A 22,230-nucleotide genomic window follows, 5' to 3' on the forward strand; every position below is an offset into this window, starting at 1 on the left:
ACCACTGGGCTGGCGCCTGCCTGTTTTTAATCAGTCTGTTACATTGCATTTTTTAAAAAGTTTTGTGGCAAAATATACGTAACATAAAATTTACCATTGTAACCACTTTTAAGTGTACAATTCAGCGCCTTTAATACATTCACAGTGTTGTGCGACCACCACTACTATCCATTTTAAGAACTTTTTCTTCATCCCAGAGACTCTGTTCCTGTTAAATAATAACTCCTCATTACCGCTATTCCCCACTCCCAGATACTGGTAACCTCTATTCTATTTTCTGTCTATGAATTTGCCTATTCTGGGTTACCTTACCAAGTGGAACCATAAAGTATTTGTCCTTCTCTATCTGGCTTTCTTCACTTAGCATGATATTTTCAAGATTCATCCATGCTTCACTGGATTTTAGCACAGGCACGGCTGTGAGTACTTAAAGTTGGGGCTTATAGATAGTAAAATCAAGAGTGGGCAAGGAAAATTTGGTCAGAATTCTCAAGCCATCTATTGGGCAAGATTACTTACCTCAGACATTCAAATATCTGGTTCTGGTTTCTCCCAACTTCCTTTGTGTCATTGGAGGATAATAAGGAGGAATTATTTGAACTGCTTTCAACTGTTTGTATAACTTTCATTTCAAGAAGCCAAGATAGTGATGGCATTCCAAACTCCATTCAGCTCTAGGTTATTGAGTTTTGTCATTTTGTTCTGTGCTTTCAGTGCTCATGAATATAATTTATCTCAAAACTTAGAACAGTGTATTGTGTTAGTTTACATTTGTATATCTTGCTGTGTACTCTTTGGAAGTACTTTTTGAATCTAGGTGTATAATTAGTTGAGTGACAGACTTTTCCTACCGTCTGCAACACCCCATGATATTCTCAGTTATACTCCCAAAATGAGATGTTAATCCAGTTACCTGAGACATTGTTACCGTGGAGTTAGGGCTTAACTTTTGATGTTCTGTAGCATTCAACTTTCCAGTCCTTCCATCCAGGTGTGTTTTTCAGAGGTAGACCACTTCAGAAGTAACACATGTCAAAATCACAAATCTATGGGAGATCTGTAGCTAAAGAATATTTATGTATGCTATAATATGTCTCACATCTGAAGCTGTTAAAAGAGAACTAAGAGGATATGGAGAAATTGGAACCCTCATACACTGCTGGTGGTAGGGTAAAGTAGTGCAGCCGCTTTGGAAAACAGCCTGACAGGTCTTCAAAATGTTAAACAGAGGGGCCGGCCTGGCGGTGCAGCTGTTAAGCGCTTATGTTCCGCTTTGGCGGCCCGGGCTTTGCTGGTTCAGATCCCGGGTGTGGACATGGCACGACTTGGCAAGCCATGCTGTGCTAGGCATCCCACGTATAAAGTAGAGGAAGATGGGCATGGATGTTAGGTCAGGGCCAGTCTTCTTCAGCACAAAGAGGAGGCTTGGCAGCTGATGTTAGCTCAATGCTAATCTTCCTCAAAAAAAAAAAAGTTAAGGAGAGACTTACCATAGGACCCAGCAATTCTACTCCTAAGTATATGCTCAAGAGATTTGGAAACATGTCCACACAAAAACTTGTACACAAAAGTTCATAGCAGCATTATTCATAAGCAAAAAGTGAGAAAAAAACAAGTATCTATCAATTGATAAATGGATAAACAAAATATGATATGTCCGTATCCATACAATGGAATATCATTTGGCAGTAAAAAGATAAGAAGCAATGATATATGCTACAATATGAGTGAACGTTGAAAACATAATGCCTATGGGGCCAGCCCCATTTCCCAGTGGTTAAGTTCGTGCACTCTGCTGCAGTGGCCCAGGGTTTCACTCGTTTGAATCCTTGGCACGGACATGGCACTGCTCATCAAGCCATGCTGAGGGGGCATCCCACATGCCACAATAGAAGGACCCACAACTGAAAATACACAGCTATGTACCGGGGGGCTTTGGGGAGAAAAAGGAAAAATAAAAAATCTTTTAAAAAAATTGAAAAAAACCATAATGCCTAGTGAAAGAAGTCAGTCATAAGAGACTACATATTGTATGATTTTATTTATATAAAAAGCCCAGAATAGACAAATTTAGGGACAAACAGTAAATTAGTAGAGCACAGAGATGGGAGGGGGAAAGGAAAGTGACTACTAATGGGAATGGGTTTTTTAGGAGGGAGATGAAGAAAATGTTCTAATATTGATTGGTGATGGTTGCACAACTGTGACTATACTAAAAACCATTGATACGTACAGTTTAAATAGGTGAATTGTATAATATGTGAATTATACCTCAGTAAAGTTGTTCTTTAAAAAAGAGAGGGGCTGGCCTGGTGGCATAGTGGTTAAGTTCATGTGCTCTGCTTCAGCAGCCCAGGGTTCACAGGTTCCAATCCTGGCTGTAGACCTACACACTGCTCATCAAACCATGCTGTGGAGGCGTCCCACATACAAAACAGAGGAAGATTGGCAGAGGTGTTCGCTCAGGAGCGATCTTCCTCACAAAAAAAAAAAAAGAAAGAAAAAGCATGAGTGAGAATTAAGAACGTTACTCAAAAATTCAGAGATCTGGGTTCTCACTTTTCTCTAGTCTCCGAAAAGTCTATTTCCTTTTGTTGGAAATTCTTTTGTTGGTTACTCTTTTCATTATAACCAGAAAGGAATCAAATAGCTCTTATTTTACTCTGCACTATAGAGAGGAAGATGCCTCAAGCACATACATATTTTTACTTGCAAGAGCACCAATTAACATTGATAGTCTTCTCGGGCCTTCTACTTGAGTCTGAGAATTGTCAGGCCTTATCTCATATCTTAGGTATGAAAGTCATAGCCCTAGAGTATAGAGATTAAATTTTGTTGTGCATCTTCTAAGTGTCCACTTGGGGAGGTAAAGTAACTTACTAAATATTTGACCTTGTATAAGTAAGTAGAGCTTTAAACCTATGCTTCTATGACTCAAATAATTTTCTTTCCAGTGCCTCATTGATACTTCCTACCAGGAAAACAGCCCTGGATTTAAAAGTGTTGGAGAAATTCTGCATTTAGATTTAGTTAATGTAAAAAATCAAAGTGAGAAGGGAAAGGGGCTGGCCCCATGGCCTAGTGGTTATGTTCGGCACACTCTGCTTTGGTGGCCTGGGTTCAGTTCCCAGGTGTAGACCTACACCACTTGTCAGTGGCCATGCTGTGGCAGCGACTTATATATAAAATAGAGGAAGATTGGCACAAATGTTAGCTCAGGGAAAATCTTCCTCAGCAAAAAAAAAAAAAAAGAAGAAGGGAAAATGATGATTAGCTTGCCTTTAATAATTTTGCTGCATGAGTAGAGAAAATATTATGTTTTAGCCTAAGCATCTGAATTCTTCATTAAGCAAAGCCAAGTATCTTAAGATATTGAATCGGTATCTGTATAGAATTGAGAACAAATGACAAGCCCCTCTAATCCTTGCTCTATCCAGACAACTGAGGCTTCCTCTTAGATGCCCTTTGTCTGATTCATCTTTCTTATTTCTCCATCCTTGGGATAGTCCAATTAAAGATATGTGTGAGTGACCTGAGGAACTTCTCATTAATAAAAGTCTTTTCAATCTAGCTCCAGTGGCCTAGCAGTTAAGTTTGATGTGCTCTGCCTTGGTGGTGGCCTGGCTTCGGTTCCTGGGTGTGGAACTACACCACTCATCAGTGGCCATGCTGTGGTGGTGACTCACATACAAAAAGAGGAAGATTGGCAGCAGATGTTAGCTCAGGGCGAATCTTCCTCAGCAAGAAAAACAAATAATCTTTTCCAGGAGAGTAATTTGATATGAGAGTTAAAACCAAAGCATCTAACTTTCAGCATGTGTGTACAAAAAGCCAGTCACAAAAGAATGTTAATTTTTTGAGAGATGTAAATAGACCATCTAGGTGAATGTGGTGATTGGTTTTCAGGTATCTATATAGTAAGGACCTTAGTGAAGTTTATTTTCACTGCTGAGGTTGAATGGAGAAATCTCTAATATATGGATGTTTTAGGAAGATGTAGAGTAGAAGGCTAGCTCAGTTAACTTTGAACTTCCATGTATATATCTGTGATTCTTCTTAATATCTTTACCACCCCACCTTCTTTCCTTATGGACTATTTAAGGAACTTTATTCTGGTCTCACTTATATTTTTCTTTCCATAGGATGGATAGAATGACAGAAGATGCTCTTCGCCTGAATCTGTTGAAGCGGAGCTTGGACCCAGCAGATGAGCGAGATGATGTCCTCGCCAAGCGACTCAAAATGGAGGGGCATGAGGCCATGGAACGTCTGAAAATGTTGGCACTGCTCAAACGGAAGGATTTGGCAAATCTCGAGGTGTCACATGAGTTACCCACCAAACAGGATGGCAGTGGTGTCAAGGGCTACGAAGAGAAACTCAATGGGAATCTCAGGCCTCATGGAGACAACAGGACTGCTGGAAGACCAGGCAAAGAAAACATCAATGATGAGCCTGTGGATATGAGTGCTAGGCGGAGGTATGGCTTGTTTCAGCTGCCTCCACTGATTGGGTCTTCTCATAAACTAAGCCTATGAAAATGAAATGAATTCCATTGAGAGGAGAGTGTTTTTCGTCCTAAAGCTTCTTGAAAGAAATATATTTGTGCCATCTGGCTTGACCATGAATTCCTCTCATTTCCACATGAAACTTAGGTGCCTCAAAAATTGGCTTAGCATACAGAGAATCATAGTTCTTACCTTTAAGATAAAGTGGTAATTTCTGGATAAAGGAGGCACTATAGAGCTGATACTCCAAGTAGAAAGAAGTGAGTTAATATGCACTTTTACTCTAATTTTATGGCCCTTTTAGGAGGGAAAAACAGTTGTTTCTTCACATAATTCCACAAGTTTTAGGATCTATTTATGACGGAGTCCTAGCTTTTATTATTTCAACAAGGAAATTATCTTCATGTGGTAATTCTCTACATTCTTGCTTTGTTCCGCTCTCCCCAACCCCCACATATGCGTGCACATTCGCTTGTACACTTACACTCATGATTGTGCTCTCTTTCTCTCTCACAGACACAAAACACAGCACACATTTTCACAGGCTTTTTTTGCTGGTGTCTGTAAAGGTTGAGTACTTGAATCTATGGAGCACGCACTAAGAAGAGGTACCTAAAACTGGCTGAGGGTAGAGCCTACCTGGACAGTGAATCACAGTATAGACAAGCCCAGTTTTTGAGAATATTTAGTTTATTAATGGTTCAGAAACAGCTGATAGGCATGAGAATTACTCTTCAGTGTTCAGTTGTCCTCCAACTGAGCTTGCTGACTTTGTCCTAGGACTGTCCAAAGCAGGATCTTTAAGAAGCTAAACTGATGGAGAAAGAAGAAAGGAATGAATGGTTATAACCTTACCTGGGGGGCCGGCCTCGTGGCCAAGTGGTTAAGTTCACGTGCTCCGCCTCGGCGGCCCAGGGTTTCACTGGTTTGGATTCTGGGCACGAACGTGGCACCACTCGTCAGGCCATGCTGAGGCGGCGTTCCACGTGCCACAACTAGAAGGACCCACAACTAGAATATACAACTGTGTACTGGGGGGCTTTGGGGAGAAAAAGCAGAAGAAAAAAAAAAGAGAAGATTGGCAACAGTTGTTAGCTCAGGTGTCAATCTTTTAAAAATAAATAAATAAATGACCTTACCTGGATTTCTTTCTCTCCCTTTTAATGTTTACTTACTAGTATTGTCCCAGGATAGTTTTTTTAAAACATGCCCAATGAAGGAACATTATTCTTGGTAATAGCATTAAAAACCCTTAGGTGACTTCATATAAATTCCCTAGTGGTCCTGGAAGAAAAGAATCCCTGGAAGCTATAGGTAGTGTCAGCAGAATATTATAAAAGTAGATTAATACTTAGATCCTTTGCGGTAAAAAGAAAGTGGGTAAAAAAGAAGAGATCATGCATCTGAGCAACCCATTTACCCCATAATCACCTTTACCCTTCTGGAGCAAGGAACTAATCCTATTTCACTGGGGATGAAGAAGAGGAAAAATGTTAGGTGGAATCCTCACATCCCAAAGTGGAACTGAACGTGCGTTTTTCCTAGAAACATTGTTAAACATTTTGGTAAGATCTCATCAGTTGCTGTTGGAATTGTACTATGTATCACAGATAAATTCTGTGTTAAAAAGTCAGACTACCCTGAAAACCCTATCCATTGTGTTTAATTTTATTTTAGAGGGATGAACTTTTGAAACTTGATCCTCTGGAAACTGGGAACTTTTTAATGGTCTGCAGGAAAAGAGGCTTGATGTAAACCATCTAGATCCCCATTCTACATGGAAAAATAGACCCTGTTGGCCCCTGTTGCTCTTCTCCCCTTTTATCAGGTACACTGACAGCTATTTCCACTTAGCCCCAAGCTTTTTATAAGAATGAACAAGATTGATAGATTGCTTAGCAAGGAGAACTGTGGTTTCTTTGATATAGATAAAAGGAGGAAAGAGTTTTAAAGCAGAAAGAAGGAAGAGCTCTTGACATGATAACCATATCATAATTGCCTAAATATCTTTTTTTTTTTTTTTTTTTTTTCCCATCATCAAGTTATGCTATCTGTGAAATAAGGTATGCATGAAACCAAAACTACTTATGTTTTGGAATGCTAGAGAGACATGGCAGTTTTCTTTTTGTTTAGTTGTTTTTACTACTGGGACAAGGATTAGGAGTTTTATAGCTTCTGGGAATCTGCCAGTCTGAGTCACAAGTGATGTCAGCAGCAAGTTGGGCTTTTAATAATAACTCTCTAACAGGATTTCAAATTTAAGCACACCAGAGATTGTAAATCATATGTATGTTTGGGAAAGTAGCAAAATAATTTCTGTCCGTGGAAAGTTTAATAAATGAGAGGTGAAAAGTAAGGGAAAAAAAGAGAGAAATGAAGCTTAACTTGAACTTTGCCTTACCTGTGCTGTCTATCTAATGTGGGTCTGATTATATCTGGGAATAAAATGTCATTTAGGGTTATTCTCAGATCCAACTTCCTGATAAATGCCATTCAATTCCAAAATCTCCATCTAGGAGTATCTCTGCCTGTCTTGTTGCTGGTCAGTCCCTGAGAGGTTGGTGGCACTCATTTGAGCAAAGAAGAATTCCTTAATTTAGAAGTAATCTGTGATGTATATATCCAGCCAGAACCAGAATGAAAAGAGCTTCTGACTGTTGATGTAAAAACATGGGAGGTGCCGGCCCCATGGCCGAGTAGTTAAGTTCATGCACTCCGCTGTGGCAGCCCAGGGCTTCACCAGTTCGGATCCTGGGCATGGACATGGCACCGCTCATCAAGCCGTGCCAAGGGGGCATCCCACACGCCACAACTAGAAGGACCCACAACTAAGAATACACAACTATGTACCAGGGGGCTTTGGGGAGAAAAAGGAAAAAAAAAAAAAATTGGAGAATCAAGTAGAAGAGGTAGAAATCTACCAGAACTCAAAATTGTTCACCCCCATTAGTGTTAGTGATGGGGAGGAATGAAGGAATATAGAAATGATAAATAAAATCACCCAAAAAATGAATTCAAACACTTTATTTACACCTGGCCCTTACTCCAGGAACTTGGGGGTAGAAAATGAGAGGTTCTTTTCCCCCTCTAGTGGCTTTTTCTTAACCCCATATTCTCATCTTGCTGTGTCTGTGACCAGTGGTTATAGAGTAGTCCAGACAAACTTAATAGTTCTCAAGATAGTCATTCTTACCACTCTGTCCCCCTGTTCTATTTCCTCAGGTAAGTTTGGGTGATTTTAGTAACCTAGTTGTATCTTGTTGAGAAATTGAATGCTTGTCCCAACTGTCCAGGGTGCCTTGTTCAAAAGGCATCTGTGTCCCAACAGCGACTGAGACAGGAAGCCCTGAGAAATGGCTGAGAGGCTCTCAGGACTGAAGATCTGTAGATGTTGAAGGTTTGAGTTACATGTTTAAATAAGACCTAAAAACACAATGCTTTAGACTTGTATACTCCTAACTACACCGAAGATCTCAAGGAAGTAGAGTCTGGGACGATAACTTTGAGTTAAGAAATGAGAAGAGAGTTAGAAGATATGGTCATTGATTTGGAAACCTAAGGCAATCCGAATTGCCACGATTCTTATTCCAGGTGTTAAGTATGAGTACCATTTTTCATCATCTTAGAGAAACAAGTATGATGCTTTTAAGGCTAGCCCCAGAAAGACCAAAACTAGAGTTGTCTATAGGATTGGGAATAGGGAGAGCCACTGTGCAAGATAAAGATTTCAAAGTCGTTTCTGGAAAGTTTCTTTCTGAGGGAAGATGGTAAATAGAACTCTGCCAAGTAGATGTAAGTTCCATGTATTTAGTTCTGGAGTTTGAGTCCTCCAGAAGGTTGTAGACATCATACTTGACACTGTCCATTCTCTCAAGCCATTGACAACAGTACCTTTTCCTTAACTCTTGACAGGATAGACTATCATTGCAGTTGTCATGTAACTTCCTTTCTTGTAAATCCTCAGATAGCCAGAACCATGTCATTATCATTATAATGAGCTGCTTCCTCAGCAACGAATGTACCATCTGTACCAGGGATGGACAACTAGGCTCTACTGCCTTTGCCCCTCTTCCCCTGTCAAGCTAGCCATTTCCTTCTTGAAGCTCTTACATAACTAACGAGATAGCCCAAAGGAGAGTGAGGTAAGAGGGAAAACATTTAGAATTTTGATTAAAATCAGTGTGATAGAACCCTCATCTCTTATTCCCATTTCTAAGCTAGTCAGTGCCTTTGTCCCTGCATCCTCTGTAAGGAATTTAGATGAGAAAAGTACTTTTGCTGAAGTTTTGTCATCACTTTCAACTTGGTGTCTTTATCCTAGGATTTGAGTGTCTCTGTCTTTCCCTGGGTAAATTGGGACAGACCTAAGTTCCCTTGGATTTCTTTGTTCCGTGTAGAAAAGTAGTTTTCTTAACTTCACTATGAACCTTCACTGTTGGAAATACCTTTATTTTTCCTTTTCTTGTCTAGTGAGCCAGACCGAGGAAGGCTAACTCCCTCCCCAGACATCATTGTTTTGTCTGATAATGAGGCTTCCAGTCCCCGTTCCAGCTCCCGAATGGAAGAAAGACTCAAAGCAGCCAACCTAGAGATGTTTAAGGTAAAAAAAAAAAAAAAGATTTTTTTCTTCATTTCTTACTGCTTCTAGTCTCTTTAATTCCATAAGAGTCCCAGTTCTGTTTTTTTTATGGTTTACTTTTTGGATCTAAATAACTACCCATTGATCAGACTCTTCATTTAAATGATTCACAACCTGAAGGCATGCTCTTTTATAGGGAACCATTAGAATCAAGTGGAGAAGATAGTTTGAAAAACATATTCAATATAACTTATCTTTGGAAAATGAAAACAAAACATAATTCAAGTCACATAAAGTAAACTGTTGGCAGGAAGGATTCCTTCTACACTCTATCCTGGATCTCAGAATATGGAGAAATTCCTAAGTTTTTATGTATATTTAGAAGAAACACGGCTAAAATGATTTAGAAACATTCTTTTAAAGGAAATCAGTGTCTCCTTTGGCCATTCTTCTGTTTTGCCAGGAATCTAGTTGATTAGCATTTATATGTGGTCTCTCTTTCATTCTGTAAACATTTTTTGAGTACCTACTGAATACCACCAGGCACTCTGCCAGACCCCAGGGACACAAAGATAACAGTCCTATCACCACCTGTGCTTCTTGTGGAAGATGAAGGTTTCAGAGATAAAAGAAGAGATCGTCTTGCAGGAAGGGACTCTGGGTACATGCTACCATAGCTGACAGTCTGTGTTTCCTTAGGGGAAAGGCATTGAGGAACGGCAACAGCTCATCAAGCAGCTGAGGGATGAGCTGCGATTGGAAGAAGCCCGACTGGTGCTGTTAAAGAAACTGAGACAGAGTCAGCTACAGAAAGAGAACGTGGTCCAGAAGGTAATGTGCCCTAGAAATAAGGGACTAGGGGAAAGGAAGGAAAAACTGGATGGAGAATAGGCTATCCCAGGTAGGTTCAGCTGAGTGGCTCGTTCTTCTCTGGGTTCCATGGCTTTTAGTCTCTGGGAATAGTGATATTTTTTTATCTTAGGCCTTAATCAAGAAAACCTTGATTCCGTTTTTCTCAATTTTCCTCCTGGTCAGCAGGCACTTTCACTGACAAGGAATTTTAAAAGTCTAAAAGTGTACCAGATTTCTACTTCCGATTATTAGTCTTTTCCACTGTCTCATTTTCTCTTCTCTCCCTCAGACTCCAGTTGTACAAAATGCAGCATCTATTGTTCAGCCATCTCCTGCTCATGTGGGACAGCAGGGCCTATCCAAACTTCCCTCCCGGCCTGGGGCCCAAGGTGTTGAACCTCAAAATTTGAGAACATTACAGGTGTGTGACCCATAATAGGATCTTTGTGTCAGAGGGCCCTGTTTATTCTGTCTCTATTTCTTGGCTTTTGTGAAGATTGTAGAAGAACCTGGCCATGATAGAGAGGTTATTACTACAGATAGTCTGTTGGTCCTTTATGGCATAATTTAGTCTGCATAGAAGAATGAATAACCCTCATTTTTCCACTGTAGTTTTTCTTCTCTAGAGGTTTCCAGCTTAGCCCTTTTCCATATAGGGTTAGATAGATTATACCAAAAAAGCCAGGGAATTCCTAGCCACTAATCAGGGTTAACAGTGGTGGTAGATTTATCTCGTAGATCATTAGACAAAATTACTAAGTTTGAGTATGTTTCTGCTCAGCTATGTATTATAGGTAGTGTTTTCTCTTTAGCATTTTGTGGGACATTTTACCAACTATGACTAGTTCTTTTCCTCTTTTTCTCTTTCAGGGTCACAGTGTCATCCGTTCAGCGACCAATACCACCCTCCCACACATGTTGATGTCTCAACGTGTTATTGCACCAAACCCAGCCCAGCTGCAGGGTCAGCGGGGCCCACCTAAGCCTGGCCTTGTACGCACCACAACACCCAATATGAATCCCGCCATCAATTACCAACCGGTAAGAGAGAGCCCTAATGTGGAGACAGGGAAATCTTTTATTTGCTTTCTCTGTTAAAAGGTCCATAGATTTTAAGTTTTCGGACATAGAGAAGCTCTGGACAATAAGGATAATTTTGATGGAGCTTGAATTGACAGTAGTCCCAAAAGTAGAAACATTGAAGAATTATTTGAAAATAGTAGTGGAGAAGAGAGGTTATACAGAGAGCAGCAGCAAGCTAAAACCTTCCTAGACTAAAGAGATCAAGGGAGCCAATGAATAAGAAGCATAAGGATATATAACAGAAAGCATCCCCATCCTTATTTTTCTCTTTGCTGTTTTAGCTTGTAGCCACTATCTTTCTCCTTTCATATGTGCCAGAGTTCTTTTTCAGTGAAGAAGTTGGACACCTGCCTTTTCCTGAGTTTTGGGAAGCTAAGTAGTCCAAACTAGGATCAGATAGTGTTCTCCGCCGTGAAAGCAAGAATTGATCCTTTTTCCCAGATACCATCACTGACCCCCATACTCAATTTGTTTCAGCAGTCAAGTTCCTCTGTTCCCTGTCAGCGCACAACATCCTCTGCCATCTATATGAACCTTGCCTCCCATATCCAGCCGGGGACCGTGAACAGAGTGTCCTCACCACTTCCTAGCCCCAGCGCCATGACAGATGCTGCCAATTCGCAGGCTGCAGCCAAATTGGCTCTTCGTAAACAACTGGAAAAGACACTCCTGGAGATTCCACCTCCCAAACCTCCTGCTCCCTTGCTTCACTTCCTGCCTAGTGCAGCCAATAGTGAGTTCATCTACATGGTAGGCTTGGAAGAAGTCGTACAGAGTGTCATCGACAGCCAAGGTAAGGCTGTTTCTTCTGGTCAGTCTTTTTATCTAAGCAGAGAGGTTGCTGAGCCTGATTGACATGGGCAGAGTATCACAGGGTATTGTGTAATGTTAAATAAGCTCTCCTTACCATTGCCAAACCACCTCCCATCCCTGATTCAGAGGCTGTTTGGGAGCAACATATCAGAAAAAGGTTTGTTTGTCTGTGTATCTTAGGCTTAATACTTTTGTGTATTTTGTATATCTTCTATATTTTTTACAGTATACTGTTTAGTTCTTTTGAATGATAACCTAGCATGATGCATGCGTGCTTCGATGACTAGAACAGTTGTTTTCTTTTGTTTTTTTTTTTGATTGGCCATGAGCAAACATCTGTTGACAATCTTTTTTTTTTTTCTTCCCTTCCTCTCCCAAAAGCCCCCCAGTACTTAGTTGAATATTCTAGTTGTAGGTCCTTCTAGTTCTGCTATGTGGGACACAGCCTCAGCATGGCTTGAGGTGCTAGGTCTGCCCCCAGAATCCGAACTGGCAAAACCCTGGGCTGCTGAAGTGGAGTGCACGAACTTAACCACTTTGCCATGGGGCTAGCCCCTGGAACACTTTTTTTTTTTAGGAAGATTAGCCCTGAGTTAACATCTGCTGCCCATGCTCCTCTTCTTGCTGAGAAAGACAGGCCCTGAGCTAACATCCGTGCCCAGCTTCCTCTACTTTATATGTGGGACGCCTGCCTGCCACAAAATGGCTTGTCAAGTGGTGCCATGTCAGCACCCGGGATCTAAACTGGCGAACCCTGGGCCGCCGAAGCAGAACGTGTGAACTTAACAGCTGCGCCACTGGGTGGGCCCCAGAACATTTATTTTTAATGTCAGTGTTTGTGTGGCATTGTGCTGCATTATTTTATTCAGTCCCTGCTGTTTGTGTGCTTGTAGTTAAGAAAATATATATACTGATGGAGATAACTATGACCACATAAAAGCTGTACACGAACAGTGAACCAGACTATAATGTATTAACACTGTACAGAGTATACTAACAGAAGTTATTAAGCCTGAATTTCCAAACATAAGGACTTAGGGGAACACCTGACAGTAGAGGAAAGTACCTAAAGGGCTCAGTATTGGCTATAAACACATCACAAAGTGGGTAATTCAGACACTGATAATTAAAAATTATAAATGTATATGACAAGGATAAATTCATTCTGAGGTAAAGAGATGCTAAGAAGCAAAAGTGTTGCCTGAGTTATATGGTGTCTTTGGACTCTGAATTGACATATTTTTTCTCAATGTAATGTAATAGGGTTCTTGTCCCAGCTTTCTCGTTTAGGAGCTGTGTTTCTTATACTTAGTTTTCTCATTTGTAAATGGGAATGGTACTCTCTGAATTCCCTAAAGTGATGTTGTTACAATCAAATAAAATAAAGTGGGGCCAGCCCGGTGGCACTGCGCTTAAGTGCACACGTTCCGCTTCTTGGCGGCCTGGGGCTCGCCAGTTTGGATCCCAGGTGCGGACATGGCACCACTTAGCACACCATGCTGTGGTAGGCGTCCCACATATATAGTAGAGGAAGATGGGCACGGATGTTAGCTCAGGGCCAGTCTTCCCCAGCAAAAAGAGGAGAATTGGCAGCAGTTAGCTCAGGGCTAATCTTCCTCAAAAAAATAAAGGTATTTTATAAGTTGTAGAGTACTCTTTTTGTAGAGTCTCTTTCTTAATTCAGCAGAATAAAATTCTGGAAAAACATTTGATGAAGAGAAACAGAGGAGATAGGGAGAAAATATGAAACCACTGATTATTCTTTTTGTTGGCATCTAGGCAAAAGCTGTGCCTCACTTCTGCGGGTCGAACCCTTTGTTTGTGCCCAGTGCCGCACAGATTTCACCCCTCACTGGAAGCAAGAGAAGAATGGTAAGATTCTATGTGAGCAGTGTATGACCTCCAACCAGAAGAAGGCTCTAAAGGCTGAACACACCAACCGGCTGAAAAATGCTTTTGTTAAAGCCCTACAGCAGGAACAGGTAAGAAGTCTGACTACTTCTCACCAGCCACCTGCCCAGTTGGTTTTCCCAAAAGGTAGTTCTTTCTAGTTTAGAGGAGTTGTTTGTGTGATCCCCACACTCATGGCGATCTAGGTTTCTGGATCTGGGTTACCTTGAACCTGGAGGCTTGGGTTCCTTTTTTTTCTCCCCACCATTCCCTCTTTCCCATTTCCATTTGAGTATTTCTGATTGGGTAAGAACATAGTTACATATAGTGGCTGAGGTGAAGGGGAAAGGACAGAAGGCTTGAGACTCTTGCCTTTCCCTAATAGCACTAAAGAAATCCCTCTATTCTTAACTTCATTTCCTCCTCAAACAAATGGATTTTGGTGAGAGGGATTTATATTTGTACTAGAAATCTCTTTGAGAGAAGTAATCTGCATTCCATATTTGGCAGAGAAATGACAAAGGAAAGGGTAGATTATAAAGTAGCCCAGTGAAAATTAATGGTACTAGATGTGTGAACATCTCCTATAGTATTAATAGAATGAGAATATCTTGGAAAGGGGAAGATGTGTTGGGAAGCTCAGATCCTTTTCTTCTATCCCATTTTCTACTCCACCGCTTATCAGACCCCTTTAGGTAGCATAGTGGACCTTCTGAAAAATGGGTAGATAGGAGTCAGAAATAAACCTCAGTAACGCAGCAGCCTTAATTACATCAGTCAGCTAGCTCATTGTTGCCACTCAGATCTCTCCAGCCAACTTCTGAGAGCCAGCTTTCCTGGAGAGAGGGATTCTGTAATCAGTGACACATGTTGGCTACTTGCAGCCAGAGATCTTAGTGCACCTACCCCACCAGACTCTTTCGCCTTTTCCATATCCCTCCAACTTGCTAGCAACGTTAGAGATAAGAAAACCTCTAGGTTTTCTGGTTAAGAAATTGAGTGCTGTCCTGCCCGGCTTGACCTAATGACTCCCAACAGGAAATTGAACAGCGATTACAGCAGCAGGCAGCACTCTCCCCCACTACGGCTCCAGCTGTGTCCAGTGTCAGTAAACAAGAGACCATAATGAGACATCATACGCTTCGGCAGGTGAGGATTTCTCTCAAGGGCTTGTCAGCCATTTATCCCAACTTGTCCTTTCTTTTGAAATCATACTGCTTTTCTGTACTCCCATATCCTTACCTCCTCCTTAAACCTTCCATCATGGCTAAGTTGTGATCAACTGTCCCCTCATCATTGCAGGCTCCACAGCCCCAAAGCAGCCTCCAGCGTGGCATACCCACATCTGCCCGTTCCATGCTTTCCAACTTTGCACAGGCACCCCAGCTGTCTGTGCCAGGTGGCCTCCTTGGAATGCCAAGTAAGAAGGGTTGATCTGAGGACTTTTCTCAGGGATTGATTAGTTATAGGTAATTCTTTAGCAGCCCCTTTAGGTGAATCATTCCTTCTTTTGTTTTCTGCTCTTTCTTTAGGCCTTACTCCCTTCACTCTTATTATTTGGCAAATGTTTGCAAAGTTCATATTCTATGCCAGGTACAGTGCACTAGAGTTTTGGTGGTGAAAATGACACAGTCCCTGCCATTACAAATTTAGTGTCTAAAGTGTCCCCTTGATAGGCATGTAGTTATTGATATCTTTTGGCCATAACAGCAGGGTCAACTGTCCTAATACTGTTTGATCCAGGGATGCTTCTCCACAGTCAGCAGCCCCAAAACCAAAGCAGATTCAATGATTCCGTCTCTTTGTCTTGATTATTTTCCTCTCACCATTGTTTTTTCTGACTCTTCTATACTATCAAGATCATGTTCATTATTCCTGGTAGGATTGAAGTTTCAGGATGACCTCTTTGCCTAAAGCTTGGGAGTATGGGGATAGTGGCTACTGAAATAAAGTTTAACTGAGTCTGGACAAATGTGGACAAGTTCTAATGTTTCCTCCCCGTCTCCAACTCTGCATCCCCAGAGTAGTGCAGAGGAAGGTGTCATTTCCTCTTTTAATACCTGCCCTCCACTTTTGTCTCCTGGGTCTAGGTGTCAACATTGCGTACTTGAACACTGGCATCGGAGGACACAAAGCCCCCAGTTTGGCAGACCGACAGCGGGAATACCTTTTAGACATGATCCCTCCCCGGTCTATATCGCAGTCCATCAGTGGACAGAAATAACGCCTATTCCACTTGTACTGCCCCAACCTTGAATCCTTTACCCCTCTCCTCTCCCGTTGCCCCCAACTTCCGTCGCATGCAGTGCCTGTACTGGTGCCTACCATACACGGAAAACAAAACAGAAAAACAGAAGACAAAAAATAGAAATCAACAAGAAAACACACGCCCTGCCCCGCCACCTCCCCTTTATTTCACACTGCTGCGATCTGTTCTTCTGCCACTCTGTCGTCTCTCTTTGGTTTTCTTTAACAGTGAGGTGGATCTTCGCCTCTGAGAGAGGTCAGAATGAGGTCCTGGGGAGAAATCTAAGCCCTCTGACGTGTGTTTCTAAAGTTTGTTTTTATGCTATAATTATTATTATCAGTTTTAATGATGTTGTGTGTCCTCCCTTTGTTCAGTGGACGGTTAAACCTTTTTATTTTCCCCCAATATTTTTCTTTTTCTCTTTTCTTTTGTCTTTTTTTTTCTGTAAACAAAAATGACATTCAGTTAAATGATAAGGAGCATTGCAGTAGGGTCCCCAACTGCCAAGTAGGACATGACTGGGAGTGTTAGGGGCAGAAGTTTTTAATGCACTTAACCCGGGGGCGGGGGCAGGTAGTTGCATCAAACAAGGAGGAATAGCACACCAACTGTGGTGTCTCTGGGCTGGACAGTCGGGAGGCAGTGTTTAGAACTGAAATTGGGCTCTAAGAATGAGTGGGGAGAGAGCCTGGAGGGAGAAGCTTTAAAACTTAACCACCCTGGAATTGACCCGTAGAGAAGGGGGAGGAGGAGCAAGATGATGAGCGTATTGCTGAGCCAAGGAGGACTGAGACCAGGTCCTGGCCTTCTGGATGCTGGGGGAATAATATTGGTCTCCTGACCCCAGTGCAGACGTGGAAGTCTATTCCAGGCCAACTAGCCCCAAATTATTTTATCTTTTTTATTTTTTTGTAAAATTCTCCCCTACTCCTACCTTTTTTTAAAAAAATTCCTAATCTGCCCCCAGTAACCACAGCCCTGTCTGTAATAAAGAGGAATGGCTGTTCCCAATCTGCGATTGCTGGGTGTCCTAGAGGTTGGAATGGGCATGAGTGATTGAAATGACAAAGGGAGGAAGTAGATGACTGAAGACAGGCTTTCTGCCCGACTGCTGAGACTCACGTTTGTCTCTCCTTTTACCCTCTGAGTGACAGGAGATGAGGATGAGGGCACTAATCAGGTTGGACTCCTGGCCTGACCCTGCTGCACTAACTGCAGAACCAGTTTCTCAAAGCCAAACAGCTCGTGTCAAAACCAGCTTTGGACCTCTGCTATAAAAGTAGTTGTCTCTTTCCCCCCAGAAGTCTATTCATTTTGCTTTTTTGTTTTTATTTTTTCCTTAAGCGCTACTAATGTAGAGAATGAATTGAATTGTGCAATGTTGCTGTTCTGGCGATTGGGGAGATGAACATCCCATTTGCCCACACCGTGGGGGAAGAGGGAGGGGACCAGGCTGTTTCTGAGGTAAGGGAAGCCCCTTAAAGGTAGGGGTTTCTGCTCTCTTCGTAGTATACACCCACCTGCCTCTTCAGCTCTAGAAGCTGCCAGAGTTTGAGGAAGGGGTACTCTCAGCAGAGAGGTGTGAAGAGGAGTTGAACATTTTGCCTGTGAAAGCCACCTGGGGAAGTTCCCCCACTTTTATTTTTAAAAATTAAATAGTTTTTTTTAAAGTAAAAGGCACTTTTAAAATTAACACACACACAAACTGCACATCTTCCCCATAAAGTTTGGGGATGGGATGGGAGAAGGAGCTGGAATCAGGCTCAGTTCCCCCCACTCTGGCCTCAACTCCCCATACCCCAGAGCCACTGTGGGTGATTATACTTGGCCCTACGGGCCTTCCTGGCTTTTTTTCTTTCCTCCCTTCCCCTAAATTCATTGAGCACTTAATAAAGGAGCAGAGATGCAGCCTGTGTCTGGGCTCCCCCAGTGGTGAAATGATCTGGAAGCTAGATGCTAGTAACAGGTAGTGATGGGGTCGTTTCGAGTATTTTTCTGGGGAATGTGGTACCCCTGACTGTAAGTGGTGGGAGAGGGAGGGGGGTTAATGGAACTGGGTCTGGGATTATTTTAAAATTATATATATATATATAAAGATATATTCTTACATCTTTTCTTTGCCCTCTGTGCTTTGAAAGCACTGGATAAATCGTTTGGTTTTGCGTTTCTCTTCCACGAAATTGGAAGCTGTTTTTTTTTTTTTAGTATTTTTCCTACAAGTCATCTTGCCTTGTGGCATGTCTGTCTAGCCTCTCCCCCGCCCATGATGAAGTGCCATTTCTGTTATGTCTCCCACCCCCAGCTCAGAGGTGCTCAGAGGTACGAGGTGCCCAAGTTTGTCAGTTGAGATTAAAAGTGAGGAAGAGAGAATGTGCAATACCTTCTGGCTGGGGGCCATCCCTGCCCTGAGCTGAGTCCCTTCCCTGGGAGCCAGGCCACCTTTGAATGGGTTTGGAAGTAAGATGTGTAGAGATGGGGAATGATGGGGAAGGAAAGCCTATAGTCGAGTGCCTGCCAAGGTGCTGAGGCGATGGGGGAGAGGGTAGAGTCTTCCCTGTTTTTATTCCCTCAGGGTCGATTGCATAGAGGCTGCTCGTTGACTAGTATAGCTCCATGACCCTTTACTCAATCACTGAGGTTTGATTTGTTACCCTCTCTTCTCCCAAATTTTATATCCTTCCCAGGGATTAGTGATGGGGGTGAGGTTTCCCTAATCATGGTAAAGTGTTAGCCTTCCACCTCCTCCCTTCCCTCCCTCTCCCCTGTCCTTCTGTCTTCCTCATTTCTGTGCTTTTTCATCATTGATTGCCTTGTGTCCCTCCAAGTCTTTTGTTGCTATCCATCCCCAGGCATTGGGCCCCATAGACACTAAACCTTATGCCCTAAAGATAGGAGGAAAGACCCTCTGTTCAGAGTTTCTTTTACTCCTGGAGCTCTGAAGCTCAGGGTAGTACTAAAGTGAGGATCCCAGTAGTTCTCCCTGGCTTCCTCCATCTCCAGAGGCTCTAAAAGTAGTAGTTTATGGACAGTGGCTTACTCCCCAGAAGCCTGAAATGGGTGGATGAGTGGTAAGGCTTGGGTAAAGCTGAGGGACAGAGGTCCTTATTTGTTGGGTTTTTGTTTTTTTTTTTTTGTCATTTGACCACAGCATCTGGACTTCCTCCATCCTGGAATAAGTATTTTTTCCACATTTTTGGATGTATGTATGGTAGACAATTTTTTTTTAAGACACAGAGATTAATGTTTTCCTGCTTTGGTTACCTTTCCTTTCCCCTTTAAAAGGAATTAGCTATAGAACTGCTTTGTAAAGATGCTTCTTGATATTTTACTTTTGTTCCTTTTCCCCAACCACTCCCTTTTCTCCCCACTCCTCCAGAAGGCATAACCCTTCTCTCCACACCCCCCACCCCCACCCCAGTCCTAGGCTCTCTTCCCCTCAACAAGACTTTCATTAGCTTATGATATTTGCTGCCGAGATGTTATAACAAGGACTCATCGTGTATATAAGCTATTTCTTGATCCATTTAAAAGGAATTGTACATTGTGTAGAAAAAAAAAAAAAAACCTGAAAAAGAGAAAAAAAAGCCCTAGCCATGGATATTGTGAAACTGTGTTATGTCATTTTGTAATGTGCCCGTTTGTGTATGATCCGTGCAAAAGGGTTTCTGGGGAAGGGGAGGGGGTAGGGAGGCAGGGCTGTGGAGGGTGGGTAGGAGAGTGGGCCGGGCCCAGCACACTGAGACTGGCAGCTGCTCTAACCCCATCCCTCCTTAGAGATGCCACCTCCCCCACCACCCACCCCTAATTTGTGCCTTGCCTCCCCACCCTGGAGTAGTCCCTCCGGGTCACCAGCACTGCCTTGGCAGAGCCCACTCCCTACCCTAACCTGCCCACTCTCCCTACCCCCCAGCATTAGGTTGATACTGTGGGGAAGTGCTGGGGGCTGGGAGGTAGCCGAGGAATGGGGCAGTTCCCGGGGGCATTGAAACCAAGTATTATGAATTGTAATTGTATTTGCACTGTTTTTTTTCTCTGATTGCATCAGCATATATACAATATACCTATATAACAAAATTCAGTGTCAAGCTTTCTTATGCAAGGGATTTTCCCCACCCCACCCCACCCCCCAAAAAAGAACCTAGTTTCATGGGCCTTTGAGTGTGGATTGTCAAGGGATGATAAAGAGAAAGGATTTTAACAAGTCATCCTGAAAAAGTCTCACTTAGGGAGAGCTACATCCATCTGCACACAGTCTTAGGCTTTGCAAATTGGGGTGAGGCTGGGCTACAGTGAGAGCTAAGGTTCTTAGTCAGACTGTGGAGAGTGAAAAGAACCACAATACAAAGGGGTTGGGGTGGTGGCACAGTCTGAAGACCTGGGGTCTAGTCCCAAGCTTTCCTACTAACTTACTACGTGACCTTTGGTAGAGTTAATTTTCTGGGTCTCAGTTTTCTTATTTGTGAAGTGACGGGAGATCATCTGGCCACCAAGTTTAAAATTCTATTCTGTGCTTCCTTCCCCACCTATAAAACAAACCAAAACAACTTGAGGTGAGGGAAGTGTTGGGCTGAAAAACCAGGGAGGAAACCAAAGTGACTAGTATTGAAGTGGTTGTATGTGTGGCAATGCCCTTGGAGAGCTGCCAGGCCTGTACTGTTACTTTTGGTTTGGGAAAGGCAGCAGAGTGATGTCTAGGACATCAGTTAGACCTGTGACATCTTTGCCCTCTTGCCGCTAGTCATCTGCGGGCAGGAACCCGGCCCCAAGCCCCACCTCCGCAAGTGGCCACAGGGCCCCTAAGGGTGGTTGACCAGTGAATGCCCCAGGTTGGTGGTCTAGCTACTTACACCCTTTGTGAGCTACAGGATGCAGAACTTCCCCCATCTTCTTAGTGATAGTATAGGAGGGCTCAGACACAGTCCACATCTTGTCTCCTTCCCTCAGATCTCATCTGAACCCCCTAAAGGCAGCTGTCCCACAGTCTGTCTCCTTCAGGGGCCCAACTTCCCCACAGCCTGGGCTGAGTACTCCCACATTCTTTAGGTTCTTGGCTGGTAAAACCTGGAGAGGATACAGGATGGTGGGTGAGGCCCTGGTGAAGGTGTAAAGATAGATTGGGGGTGGGGTGGCGCAGGGAGGTGGGATGGGGAGTGGCCTTCTCTGAATGGGGTGGGTGGGAGGGGAACAAGACCCTTTTGCACAACTTTCTTTAAGTTTCCTTTTTTTTTTTTTAACCTCATTCTAATTTCTGCATTGTGTTTGGGAATTAAAATGAAAAAACTAAGACCAATAGAAACTGGTTTTCCAAAAGGCAAATACACTCCCATCTGTTTCAGATGCTGCTGAGCATTTCAGCAGTGACATTCAAATAATAAGCTAATTTTTGGAGAAAGGATTAAAAGAAAAAAAACTTTGTAATATTTATCACTTGCAAGCTATGTTTAATAAAGAAAGGAATGGTTTCTAAACTTCCCTGTGGCCTGTGCTTTAGTCATGGTTGGGGCAGGGGTGGCAGCTTGGTGGGAGAATTTTAGGGGTAACTGGGAGATGAGCGTGTGGCTTGTACCTCTACAGTCGTGGCGTTCTTTTGGTGTGTACCCTTTCCTTCAATTGTGATGGTGATTTGCAGCCCCTACTTACTTGTGTATTCTTATTCCCCTCCACCTTGATGTGGAAGCAGTGTTCTGGAAGCCACTGCCCCCACTTTAGTTACCTGATGACTTACAGTCTATAGGTATTGGGAAAGAGGCAGCATTTAAAGATTTTATTTTTCCTCCTTCTCCACAAAGCCACCCGGTACATAGTTATATATTTTAGTTGTGGGTCCTTATAGTTGTGGCATGTGGAATGCCGCCTCAGCATGTCCTGATGAGCGGTGCCATGTCCACGCCCAGGATCCGAACCGGTGAAACCCCGGGCGGCTGAAGCCGAACGCACGAACTTAAACCACTCGGCCACGGGGCCGGCCCCCAGGAGGCAACATTTAACCAGAGGCTGGGTCTCCATTCTGTCCTAGAGAGAGGTGTCCCCTAGCTGTCCTTGGCCCTTCCCTTCACACTGCTCTAGTATCTAGTAACTGAATCCTTTGTGACATGCTGGTTTCTCCAGGTGAGCTGCTCTGCTCTTAACAAACTGCAATATAGTTCCTTAATGTGAATGCAGCATCCCCTGAAAGACCTTGAACTGCTGTGTCTTAGCACTTTATTACCCCAGTCTCCCAGGTTTTCCTTTCAACCCAGAACGCTAACCAGATCCTAAT

The 22,230-nt window shown here is 42.8% G+C and overlaps 1 protein-coding gene across 3 annotated transcripts in view; it reads left to right on the forward strand.

The window, feature by feature from the left end:
* GATAD2B (GATA zinc finger domain containing 2B) overlaps nt 1–20,045 on the forward strand; it is an 89,503-nt gene extending 69,458 nt beyond the window's left edge. For 2 of the 3 annotated variants that reach the window (XM_046683998.1, XM_046683995.1), the window contains exons 2-11: nt 4,143–4,478; nt 8,977–9,106; nt 9,785–9,916; nt 10,227–10,358; nt 10,808–10,978; nt 11,498–11,813; nt 13,613–13,815; nt 14,762–14,872; nt 15,026–15,143; nt 15,814–20,045. In XM_046683998.1, coding sequence (XP_046539954.1) covers nt 4,144–4,478; nt 8,977–9,106; nt 9,785–9,916; nt 10,227–10,358; nt 10,808–10,978; nt 11,498–11,813; nt 13,613–13,815; nt 14,762–14,872; nt 15,026–15,143; nt 15,814–15,947 — 1,782 coding nt within the window. In that variant the 5' untranslated portion in view covers nt 4,143 and the 3' untranslated portion in view covers nt 15,948–20,045. The remainder of the gene's footprint in view (nt 1–4,142; nt 4,479–8,976; nt 9,107–9,784; nt 9,917–10,226; nt 10,359–10,807; nt 10,979–11,497; nt 11,814–13,612; nt 13,816–14,761; nt 14,873–15,025; nt 15,144–15,813) is intronic. The other variant, XM_046683996.1, reaches the window with a different exon arrangement.
* The last annotated feature ends 2,185 nt before the right edge of the window (nt 20,046–22,230 follow it).

This window comes from Equus quagga, chromosome 13 (genome assembly GCF_021613505.1).
Source record: "Equus quagga isolate Etosha38 chromosome 13, UCLA_HA_Equagga_1.0, whole genome shotgun sequence".
NCBI classification, from domain to species: Eukaryota; Metazoa; Chordata; class Mammalia; order Perissodactyla; family Equidae; genus Equus; species Equus quagga.